Raw genomic sequence first — 12,996 nt, forward strand, 5'->3', positions numbered from 1 at the left:
CCAATAATATCCAATTAAATAATTATGTTGTTATTACAGCAGCCTATTTTTATAAAAACAAAAATAAAATAAATATTTATTTAATATAATACTAATAATATATAAATAAAAAATAAAAAATAAAAAATAAAATAAAATTTACCCCAAGTCCAATTAGTTTTACTGGTAGGTGCATTAAATTATACCATTCATTTACTACCTGATCATAAATTTCTATTGTATCAGTAGCTATATATTTTTAAAATAAAATTAATTACAAATTAATTAACTAAAACTTAATTATTATTTTTTAATTATAATTAATACCCGGATAACCTCCTCCCATAGCGTATAAAATATCATTAAAAACTATTAGTTTAAATTGATATCTCTGGTGATTCATTGATGCTTTATTTTTTTTTTGATGAATTTGTTATTATTAAAAAAAAAATTGTAATAATTATTGATATAATAATAAAAAACATAATTTTTTTTAAAAAAAAATTATTATATTCTTATATAACAAACCAATTGGTGTCCATTGATTTGTTTTCGGTTCATAAGATTCACATGTTTTTCCCGCATCACTACTACCCAAACCTCCGCATACATATATTTTGCCCAAAAATGATGCTGAACCAAAATAATATCTAGTTATTGGTAAATTGTAAAATAAAAATTTGAAAAAAATATTAATAATTTATATAAAGAATCTTGATAAAAATAAATTTATTAGCATTATGTTTTATTAATAAATTATCAATTAATATCTAGCTAGCTAATTTATATGAGTGTATAATATAATGTATAAATATCCAACAACAACAAAATTATTAACCTAGATGAATAATTGAAAAACAAAAAAAAAATCAAAATAAAACAACAATCATAATCAAATATATCATTAAACTTGATACCTTTTAGAGCATACACTAGCATAAACATTAGTATAGTTACAAAAATATTTACAAATGTAGCTTAATAAATAACTAACGTTTTAATTTTAAAATATAATAAAGAAAATTGGTAATTATGATAATGTGATCAAGTATCAATATGCAAAAAATATATATAATTTATGCAATGAACTTTGATTAAAATTAAAACATACTAAAATTAAAACTAGTAATGCAATTAAATAAAATAAAAATTTATTTAGATAAAAAAAATAAATATCATTGTTTTAAGTTTGTATGTAAAGAACCTTGATAAAATTAAACATACTTGTATAGGTAGCTTAATTGTATAGGTAGCTTGATTAAAATTAAAAAGACATTTATTTATTTTTAAAAGTTAAATAAATCAAAAAAAGCTTATCACTGTTAACTAGTAGTCTAGATTGACCTAAAATCATCTTACCTAGATGATTGCATATTAGCCATTGGTTGCCATTGTTTAGCTACGGGATCATATCTTTCCATTATATTTTGAGCACCTGTATCATTTGCCCCACCAATAGCATACAGATAGCCGCCATCGCCAGTACTACTACTACTACTATGGGCTACCAATTCCAGTGCCGATCTATTAGTCAACATATGTGTTGTTGTTGTAAACCATTTATCCATAATATTTGCGGAATAATATTCACATACATTAAGATAGTTATCTATATCTAAAAATTTAATAATTTTTTGAGTTATTTTTTTTTTGAATTTAATTATAATACTTTATAAATAAAAATATTTTATATATAATAATATTACTACTAAATATTATAATTTATTTTTCCTATACTTTTTATATATATTTTTATTTTCCAATTATTTTAATTAAAAATATTTAATAAAAAAAATTAGTAATAAATAAATAAATTTACCGTTAAAACCGCCACAAACATAAATCGTATCATTTAGTACAGCAGTACCTGTAAAACTAAAAATAATTTTTTTTAAATAAATATTTTTAAAGTAATTATTTAAAATTAATTTTTAGAAAATAAATATTTTTAATAAAAACCCGCTTGTTATTTTTAATGATGCTACTGATTGCCATTGATTTGTTTGTTGATTATATTTTTCAACAGTGTTTAAAGTTTTTGTATCCTTGTTTACATAAAAAAATAAAAATTATATCAACAATATATATATATATATATATAATTTTATTTAATAATAATTATTTTTTTTAAACATACAATCAAACCACCGATTGCATACAATTGATTTTCATAGGATACTAAACCATAGTTTGCCCGTACAGTAGACATTGATTTAATTGTTAGCCAAACACCTGTACGTTGATTATATTGATAACAATTTGATTGATATCCATAGCCGTCATCAATACCGCCACAAATATATAGTAAATTATTTTGATTATTTGTAGACTAATATTAGAAATAAATTAATTATTTTTTATATATTTCAATTTTTAAAAAAAAATATTTAATTATTATTTTTAAAAAAATTTACCTTTGCATTTTTCATAACAGTAGTAGTAGTAGTTAGATTTTTATGTAACAATATTACATTTTTCAAACATAATAATATAGTTAAAACTTTTAATAATGAAACTAACATTTTAATTTAAAATAGTAAAAAATTTTGCAACAATATTTTAACTTGAAAATATATTATTATTATTATTATTATTATTATATATTTATTATATTTAATTTCAATTTATACACTTAATTTTTTTTATAAATTTTATTATATATTATTGAAATAATAACTTATATATAAACTCCTATATATATATATTAATATATATAAAACTTTTATAATTATCAATTTCACATAAGATAAGATAAATTAATTTAATCAAACTATTATTAATAATTTATTTTTACTAACTATTTACTAGTAATTAATACTAGTATAAATTATATCAATAATCAAATTGACATTTAATTTAAAAAAAAAACTAATAATATTATTCAAGTACTCAAGTACTTTTTAATAGTTAAAATTAATAATAAGAAAACTATTTACAGTAAATCTAACTTGACGATACAAATACAATACAATACAAATATATATATATCTATAATGGCCTCGAACACATGACCCTGATGATAATTAATTTTCTAACTTTCTATTTTATTTTTGTTGTTGTTGTTGAACTTATTTACTTTAAAAAAAATAAAATAAATACATTTTGCTCTTTGATAATTGAATAATAATTTTAAAAATCATAAATAATAATAAACTATTTAAATTATTATTCAAGTAAAATTAGTAATAAAGACAATAGATTTAAATGTAATAATAATAATAATAATAAGGTATATTTGAAAAAATATTTTTCAGTTTACAAATTCATTACTAAGTTAATATCTAATATAAAATTTTTAAACTTATTCATAAATAAGTAAAAATTATATTATAATAATTTGATTATTAAAATTTCAAAATTTATAATTTGATAAAATTTTTTAAAAATATAAAATAATATTTTTTATTGTTATATTTAAACATTATTTGCTTTTAATTAATTTTATTAAGATTATAACAAAATCAGTTTACATTGATAATTTGTTGAATTTTATTTATTAAATATTAAACCATAATATATTATGTGGTAGTTGTTGTTATTACTGTAGCCTTAATAATAAAAATAAAAAATTTAATTTTAATAATTTAGTTTTTTATAAAAAAGAATCATCAAAAATAATTAAAATAATTTATACCCCAAAACCATAACCTTTAACTGGCATTGATTGTGTATAATACCATTTATCTGATTTTACATCATATATTTCAACTGTATCAATACCTTATTTTTTTTAATTTAAAAAAATAACAATAATTATATTAAATAGTTTTAAAACAATATAATTTAAATAATAATAATAAATTTGATTTAGTTACCTGGATAGCCACCCATTGCATATATTAAATTGTTGAAAACTAATAGCTTAAAATTATTTCTTTTAGTATTCATTGGTGCTTTTATTTTTATTATTTTTTTGGTGAGTAATACAAGATAAAAAAAACAAAACATATATTTTACATTAGTAAAAATTTAATCATTAAGTTAAAACATATCATAATATACATATATATATATATATATATATATATATAAGTATTCTACAATTGAAACTGTCCGAAATTAAAACAAATTTTAAAGTTAATTTATTCGAAAACTACAAATGATAAAAAATCATAAAATTTACATCTGTTTCATTGATTATCGCCTAATATTTAGGTAAATAAACAATGTCATTTTAAAAAATTTTTCATATGTATTTTTTGCAAAAAAGTAAAAATGACATTTTTTACATCATGTTATAGTTTTAATTGTAATTTGTTTAAACAAATATTTAAAAATACAATTTAAAATTAATCTTAAAGTACACTAACAGGACTATATTTACAACTAACAATAACTTTATATTCAGACTCTTTTATTGTTTTTTAAATTCTTTAAATCACATACTTTTAAATAAAATAAGCATCATAGATTAATTCAATTGTTTTTTTATTAAAATTTAAATATTAAATATAAACTATTTATTATATATTAGTATATATGTCATTTGATATAATAATTATAAAATTGATAGATATTTTCAATCAAATAATAAAATATGTTGAAATTATCACACATAACGAAAATTTTTTAGTTTTAAGATAAAATTATCTACTTAAATATAAATTTGTTTTTTATAATTCTACTTATCATTAGTAGATACTTATATACATACTATTCATGAAAGAAAATTAAATATATCTCACTTAAAGAAAAAGTTAGACATAATTTTATAAGATATAGTACATGATTCAGCAAATTACAAAAAGTCATTATATTTATTTTTATATATTTGTCATTAAGAAGAAACAAGCTAGCTCTAACAGTGTGGCATTTAAAGTCAAGTATATTGTTAGACGGATAACATGATAACTTTAGATTTTTAACAATTATATGTAACAATATAATGCTAAACAATTTAGCTTTAGTTCTGACAATTATTTTATTATAAAATTTTAAATATTAATATTAAAATTTTGAAAACTTTTCTGAACAATCATCTAGGCTAATATTATTTAATGAAATATTATCACATTGGAATTTATTATTATAACATTTAAATAATCACTATAATTAAAAAATTTGTTTAGTCAAATTTGAATGTCTTTTACTAAAATGATAATAATTGGTAAAATATAGAAAAACTAAATTCAAATAATTGTAAAATGTAAATATAAATAATTGACCTTTTTTATTTAAAAAGAATCACATTTTTATCTTTATTAGTTGCATCATAATAATAACGTAAAAATTGATGTACTAAAACGGTCATTACTTGTTATATAATGCTTATATATTTAATGGAATTGCTATGGGATAGGTTAGGTATAGGACAACTTACCCCTCGCCCCCTGAGATGGACATTTTATGAATAATTTTTATTGTAAATTTATTGGAAATTTAATGTAAATTTATTGGGAATTTATTGCAAATTTGTTTAGAAAAATTACTCAATAATTTTGTAAATTTATTTTTTTTAATGCAATACAAATTGTTCACCTCCAATTCCCTAACAAATTTTTTTTAACCATTTTACCTACCCCTATAGCTCGACCGCCCCCTACCACTAATAAATTCGAAAATTCACCAAAAAAAAGCTGATAATAGATAATTAAATAAAGTTTACTAATTTAATAATTGATAGTTTTAAATAATAAATTTGTTAAATAAAGTTATAATAATTTTTTTTAAAAAAAAACCTATTTTTCTCCATTGATTTGTTATCGGATCATATGCTTCACATTCACTGCTATCACTATTACCCGAACCGCCGCAAACATATATTTTGTCCATATATGATGCCGAACCAAATGTGTATCTATAAAATTTTGAATTTTTACAATAAAAATAATAATTAAGAAATTTTACTAATTACTAATTACTAATTACTAATTACTAATTACTAAATTACTAATTACTAATTACTAATTACTAATTACTAATTACTAATTACTAATTACTAATTACTAATTACTAATTACTAATTACTAAATTACTAAATTACTAATTACTAATTACTAATTACTAAATTACTAAAAACACTAGTCCATGAAAATAATATGACAATTAACCTAGATGATTTCATATTAGCCACTTGTGTCCATTGTTTAGTTTTCGGATCATATCTTTCCATTGAACTTTCAACACCTGTATTGTCTACTCTACCTCCAATAGCATACAGATAACCATCACTATGGGCTACCAGTTCCAGACCAAACCGTTTAATAGACATCGGTGTTGCAATATGCCATTTATCCATAATAACTGTTGAATAATATTCACAGTCTTTAAGTATGCGATCTATAAGTTAAAATATAAATAAATAAACGTATTTTATTTAAATATAATAATTCTGTAATATAATAATAATACAATGTTTATTAATTTTAAAAACTATTCTAAATTATTTTTACCGTTTCCACCACCACAAACATATATAGTATCATTAAGTACAGCAGCAGCTAAATAACTAAATGAACAAAGAACCATGTTAGCATATATGTAAAAAAATACAAAACAAAAAACAAAATTTAAAATTTAAAATGAAAATCTTAAATATCTTTTTATATAAATACTTGTTAGGATTATTTAGAGATGCAATTGATTTCCATGTTTTTGTTTGGTAATTGTATTGTTCAACATCGTCTAAAATTCCAAATCGATTAACCTTGATAAAATAATCTAAGATAAATATATACAGTATTTGTGTATATATTGAAATATATACTGCTTACTAAAAGTTTTTAGTATTAAAAAATACAGTATATTAAATACGGTTACTTTTATTATATAATTCTGTATTTTACGCAAGTAGTAAATTATTTAGAATTTTAATAATAATATTTCTAAAAAAAATATAGCAATAATTTATTTTAAATTTTTTAATTTATTAATTATTTTATACATACATTCCAGCCACCGATTGCATACAATTGATTTTTGCTAGATACAAAACCAAAATTTGCTCGCTGAGTTGTCAATGATTCAATTGATTGCCATTTACGTTGCTGATTATCAAGTTGATAGCAATTTGTTGTATATAACGCATCATCGACACAAATTACAATTAATGAACTATTATCAATTGTATTCTAGTAGTAAAAAAAATTCAATTAAAAAAAATAAAAATATTTTTATTTATTTAATAAAAATAATTTGATTTACATTTGAATAATTTTTTCCATTGGTTATAGTTTCATTTAACATTAATGCACTATTGAGATTTATTATTATTATTATTATTATTGTTGTTAAAATAAATAAAACAAACATTTTTCAAACAATTTTCAAAAATATAACAAATATATTGTATATTTTTGTGATTACTTATATTAAATATTAAATTTTTATATTTAATATTTATAAAATCGTAATCTTTTTATATACTATTTTTTTTACTATCATTTACTATGAAATACAAAATCAAATATATAACAAACAGTTTTTTTTAACTTATAACCTATAAGTTATAGATTAGATTAAAGTACTTAAATTAATATAAAAAATTTTATTAACAGTATAGCTTTTTTTACTATAAAACAATTGTCTATAAAATAAAATTATATATTATTATATTGGCCCTAAAAACCACGACCCTGATAATAATTAATTAGTAAGCAGTATTTTTAATTGCAAAACAAATAAAATTTTTATACTTTTTATCTAATTTACTTATAATAGTTTATTTAGAAACTAAATTAATATTAACTATTATAAATAAATAAATAAATTACTTTTTATATATATATATAACTGTGTTATTCTATATGTTTCTTTATGTATAAGTTTTACTGTACTGTACTGTATAAAAAAATTTATTTTAATTATCTATATTTAATATTCTTACCATTTTTGTATTTATTTAGTATTACTAAAGATTATGTTTACTTGATTGAAATGATTTATAATTTATTATTATTATTTTAAATAAGTTAAATTAATTATTATTATTATTATGTTTAATATACTGTAATTAGCAATACATGTAATCTATTAACTAATTTTTCATTTAGTTTTAAATTACATTGTGAATATAACATATGAAATATAGTTAAAACTTTTAATTAAATTGTAAATATTTTTGCAACTATATTTTTCAAATAGAAAATATATTATTATTAGTATTAATATTTTATTTTATTTTAATTTATATACTTCTTAATAATGTTTATAATATATATACAGTATATAATTCTTCTATTAATTAATTTCCCATCAGATAATCAAATTAACCAAAATATTATTATTAATTTATGTTTACTAACTTAAAATTAATAATTACTATTAACTAATACTAGTATAAATTATATCATAATCTTATTAACATTATATTAATTATAATAATAATTATAATAATTATAATAATATTATATTATACTAAAAATCAATAAAAAAAATGTTGATTACAGTAAATCTAACTTTACAATAAATAAATACAAGATAAATATATATCTATAATAGCCTCGAACCCTCTACCCTGATGATAATTAATTATTATTATCAACATTTTAATTTTAGTTTGTTAATTAATAATAATAAAAAATATATAAAGAAAATAAATAATAATTTATTTTTAAAAATAAAAAATAATTAAAAATATGTTTTATTATATATTTAATTTTTAGTTATAAATTCCAATTTCCAATATTATATCCATAGGATAATTATGTAGTTATTACAGCAGCCTTTTTATAATAATAAAAATTATTTAAAAAAAATTTATTTAAATATTATATTAATTTTACAAAAACAAAAAATAATAATAATTAATTAACATTTACCCCAAAACCATATAGTTTTATCGGTAATTGCATTGAATAATACCATTGATCTGCTTTTTCATCGTATATTTCCACTGAATCAGTAACTATTAAAATAAAATATTTTAAAAAAAATAATAATTAAAATGTTTTCTAACAAGTTTTTGTAATTAAATTTGTATAAAAAAAAATTATCAGTATTATCAGTATTGCGAACGCACATAACATATAAAATATATTTATTTTATTTTTTAATTATTTAAATATTTAAAATTTATAAATTATTATTATATTAATTACCTGGAGTGCCGCCCATAGCATATAATAAATCATCAAAAACTATTAGTTTAAATTGAAATCTTGGTCTATTCATTGATGCTGCTTGATAAAATTGTTAATTAAAATGCATTAATTATTATCAAATAATAATAAAACATAATTAATTAATTATAATAATTAAAAACTATTATTAATTAAAAAAAAATATCAATAATTATTAATTATTAATTTATTATTATTATTATATATTTATATAATTAAAAAAAAATATCAATAATTATTAATTATTAATTTATTATTATTATATATTTATATAATTAAAAAAAAATATCAATAATTATTAATTATTAATTTATTATTCTAATTATATATTTATATAATTAAAAAAAAATATCAACTAAAATTTAAATATTATTCATATATATATTCAAAAATTATTAATTATTTTTTTAAAAAAAAAAATAAAAAAATACCAATTTTTGTCCATTGATTTGTTTTCGGGTCATACGATTCACATGCTTTACCATCACTACTACCATCGCCGCCGCAAACATATATTTTACCCATAAATGATACCGAACCAAAATTATATCTAAAAAATTAAATATAATTTTTTAAAATAAATTTAATTAATAACCAGTTTAATTAATACAAAAAAAAGATATATCAACTGTTTATATAAATCTAGATAACAAATTGTAAAATAAAAATATACAAAAATAATAATAATTTATAAATTAAAAAAATAACCATAATAAAAAAATTATAGCATTATGTTTAGTAATAACTTATAATTGATATTTTTTATAAGTTTATAATATAATATATAAGTATCCTAAAAATTATTTATTTTTATTTTAAAGATTTAAATAATAATAAAACTTAGTTATAATTATTAATAAATTAAAAATCAAGCTTAATTATTAAATATAGATATACTTAATTTAGCTATAAAAAATTAATTTTTAAATAATAATAATAATAAATTAAAGAACCTTGACAAAAACTTGATGATAAAATTAAAACATATTAGTTATAAACTGTTGATTAAAAATAATAATCTTAATTTTCATAAAAAAATTTTTTTTAATAAATAAGTTTGTTCATGATAATTTGGTAATAAAACTTACCTAGATGATTGCATTGGTGCCATTTGAGTCCATTGTCTAGTTTGTGTATCATATCTATCCATTGTACTTTCAGTACCTGTATTACTATAGCCTCCAATAGCATACAGATAGCCATCACTATGAGCTACCAGTTCTAGGCTCTCTCTTTCAGTCAACATTTGTTGTGTTAAATACCAATTATCCATAATATTTGCGGAATAATATTCGCATGATTTAAGTAAGCGATCTTTAAGTGAAATTTCTATTATAAAAAATTGTATATTTTTTAAAATAATGGTATATATTTTTAAAAAAATTATATATATTTTTTAAAAAATTAATATATTTTTAAAAAAAATTATTTATATTTTAAAAAAAAAATTATATTAATATATTTTAATTATTTTTAATAACATATTTTTTAGTTTAACATTGATTAATCTTATTTAAATTATTTACCAAAAAAAAATAATCACCTAAACATTAATTTTATTTTAAAAATTAATAAATGATTTTATTTTAAATAATTAATTTATACCGTTTTCACCGCCACATACATATATAGTATCATTAATTAAAGCAGCACCTATATTACTAAATATATATTATTTTTATTAAAAAATTAATATTTATAAAAATAATTTTTTTTTTTAAAAACAAAAACCTCCTTGTTATTCTTAATGATGCCAATGATTGCCATTGATTTGTTTGTTGATTATATGTTTCAACAGTGTTTAAATATTTTGTACCCTGATAATTTTTATTAAAAAAAAAATAAATTATATATATCAAATATAGAGGATATGTATTAGTTGAGTTATTTAATTATTAATATTTTTTAAAAATACATACACCATAACCACCGATTGCATACAATTGATTTTTATTGGATACTAAACGATATTCATAGCGTGGAGTAGACATTGATTTAATTGTTAGCCAAACACCTGTTTGCTGGTTATATTGATAACAATTTGATAAATATCCAGTACTATCATCACTACTACCGCCACAAATATAAATTGTACTATTAGTTGTCGACTAATATTTGTAGAAAAAAAAATAAAAAATTTAAAAAGTTTTTTAATAATTTTGTAAAATTCTTAAATTTTTAAATTTAAAATATACATTTGGATTTTTCATAAAAGTTGCAGTAATATTGTTGTTTAGCAATACTACACTATTGAAACATAATAATATAGTTAAAAGTTTTATTAATGTAACTAACATATTATTATTATTATTTTAGTGAAATGTTAATAACAATGTACAACTAGGATTTTAACTAGAAAATATTGTTATTAATTTATTATTATGTTTAATTTTGTATTTATATACTTTTTTAAAAAAATTTATATCGTTATATATATATTATTGAAATAATAACACAAAATTGATTTAAGTTAAGCTTAATTAATGAAATTGATATTAATTTAATGTTTAATTGTTTTAATTAATTTATAAAAAATTTTCTATTATTAATCAATTTCACATTAGATAAGATAAATTACTATAATCAAACTATTATTAATAATTTGTTTTTTTTTTAATTATTATTTATATTATTTTTTATAAATTATATCAAAAATTAAATTTATCTGTAATTAAATAAAAAATATTTTCAAGTATTGTTTATAGTTAAAATTAATAAAAAAAATAATACTTATAAGTAAACCTTGTTTCACTATAAAACAATGTAATATAAGATAAATATATTGGCCTCGAACCCATGACCCTGATAATAATTATCTATTATAACAATATTTTTAATTGAAAAACACATAAAAACATTTTCTTGATTAATTTGTTAAGTAATAATTAAAAGTTATTTTCTTTGTTTTTTTAATAATTAAAAAAAAATAATTATAGAAAATATAATATTGATTTTCAAAAAAAAACACATTTATTATTTTAAATATTTTTTTAATGAATGTTTTTTATTTTTTATTATTATTATAAAATCTGTTTTCAATAATATCCCAGGATAATTATGTTGTTATTACAGCAGCCTTTTTTTTGGAAAAGATTGGAAAATTATTTTTTATTAAATTTTATACAAATTATTTATTAAAAAATTATAATTAATTAATATTTACCCCAAAACCAAAATATAGTTTTACAGGTAATTGCATTGAATGATACCATTGATCAGCTATTTGATAATATATATTTCCACTGAATCAATAGCTATTAAAAAAATTATTTTAATAAAAATTACAAAATTTTTTAACTAAATTACCCGGATAGCCGCCCATAAAAACATATAGAAATACAGATAGAAAGACAAACAGACAGACAGAAAGACATATAGAAAGACAGATAGACAGACAAATAGACAGACAAATAGACAGACAGAAAGACATATAGAAAGACAGATAGACAGACAAATAGACAGACTGAAAGACAGATAGAAAGACAGACAGATAGACATATAGAAAGACAGATAGACAGACAAATAGACAGACTGAAAGACAGATAGAAAGACAGACAGATAGACATATAGAAAGACAGATAGACAGACAAATAGACAGACTGAAAGACAGATAGAAAGACAGACAGACAGAAAGACATATAGAAAGACAGATAGGCAGACTGAAAGACAGATAGAAAGACAGAAAAACATATAGAAATACAGATAGAAATACAGATAGAAAGACAAACAGAAAGACATATAGAAAGACAGATAGAAAGACAAACAGACAGACAGAAAGACATATAGAAAGACAGATAGAAAGACAAATAGATAGACAGAAAGACATATAGAAAGACAGATAGACAGACAAATAGACAGACTGAAAGACAGATAGAAAGACAGACAGACAGACAGAAAGACATATAGAAAGACAGATAGAAAGACAGATAGAAAGACAAATAGATAGACAGAAAGACAT

At 18.3% G+C, this 12,996-nt stretch overlaps 2 protein-coding genes across 2 annotated transcripts; both read right to left on the minus strand.

The window, feature by feature from the left end:
- On the minus strand, positions 1 to 2,489 carry LOC128965151 (kelch-like protein 5). The gene is made up of 9 exons (XM_054311807.1): positions 2,394 to 2,489; positions 2,117 to 2,308; positions 1,939 to 2,024; positions 1,799 to 1,854; positions 1,339 to 1,594; positions 508 to 629; positions 307 to 387; positions 143 to 228; positions 1 to 43 (listed from the first exon to the last, which is right to left on the minus strand). The coding sequence occupies exons 1-9, from the start codon at positions 2,406 to 2,408 to the stop codon at positions 23 to 25; spliced, it is 915 nt and encodes a 304-aa protein (XP_054167782.1). The 5' UTR covers positions 2,409 to 2,489; the 3' UTR covers positions 1 to 22.
- Positions 2,490 to 3,462: 973 nt separating this feature from the next.
- On the minus strand, positions 3,463 to 11,402 carry LOC128965226 (kelch-like protein 3). Its single transcript, XM_054311876.1, has 17 exons — positions 11,234 to 11,402; positions 10,958 to 11,146; positions 10,770 to 10,855; positions 10,644 to 10,699; positions 10,127 to 10,367; positions 9,470 to 9,588; positions 9,018 to 9,095; positions 8,739 to 8,824; positions 8,427 to 8,434; positions 6,867 to 7,032; positions 6,534 to 6,625; positions 6,372 to 6,427; positions 6,030 to 6,258; positions 5,658 to 5,776; positions 3,795 to 3,872; positions 3,614 to 3,699; positions 3,463 to 3,527 (listed from the first exon to the last, which is right to left on the minus strand). The coding sequence occupies exons 1-17, from the start codon at positions 11,333 to 11,335 to the stop codon at positions 3,498 to 3,500; spliced, it is 1,821 nt and encodes a 606-aa protein (XP_054167851.1). The 5' UTR covers positions 11,336 to 11,402; the 3' UTR covers positions 3,463 to 3,497.
- Positions 11,403 to 12,996: the final 1,594 nt, after the last annotated feature.

Source organism: Oppia nitens, unplaced genomic scaffold (genome assembly GCF_028296485.1).
Source record: "Oppia nitens isolate AA-2021 unplaced genomic scaffold, nextdenovo-longstitch-racon4-pilon3 scaffold16_pilon_pilon_pilon, whole genome shotgun sequence".
NCBI classification, from domain to species: Eukaryota; Metazoa; Arthropoda; class Arachnida; order Sarcoptiformes; family Oppiidae; genus Oppia; species Oppia nitens.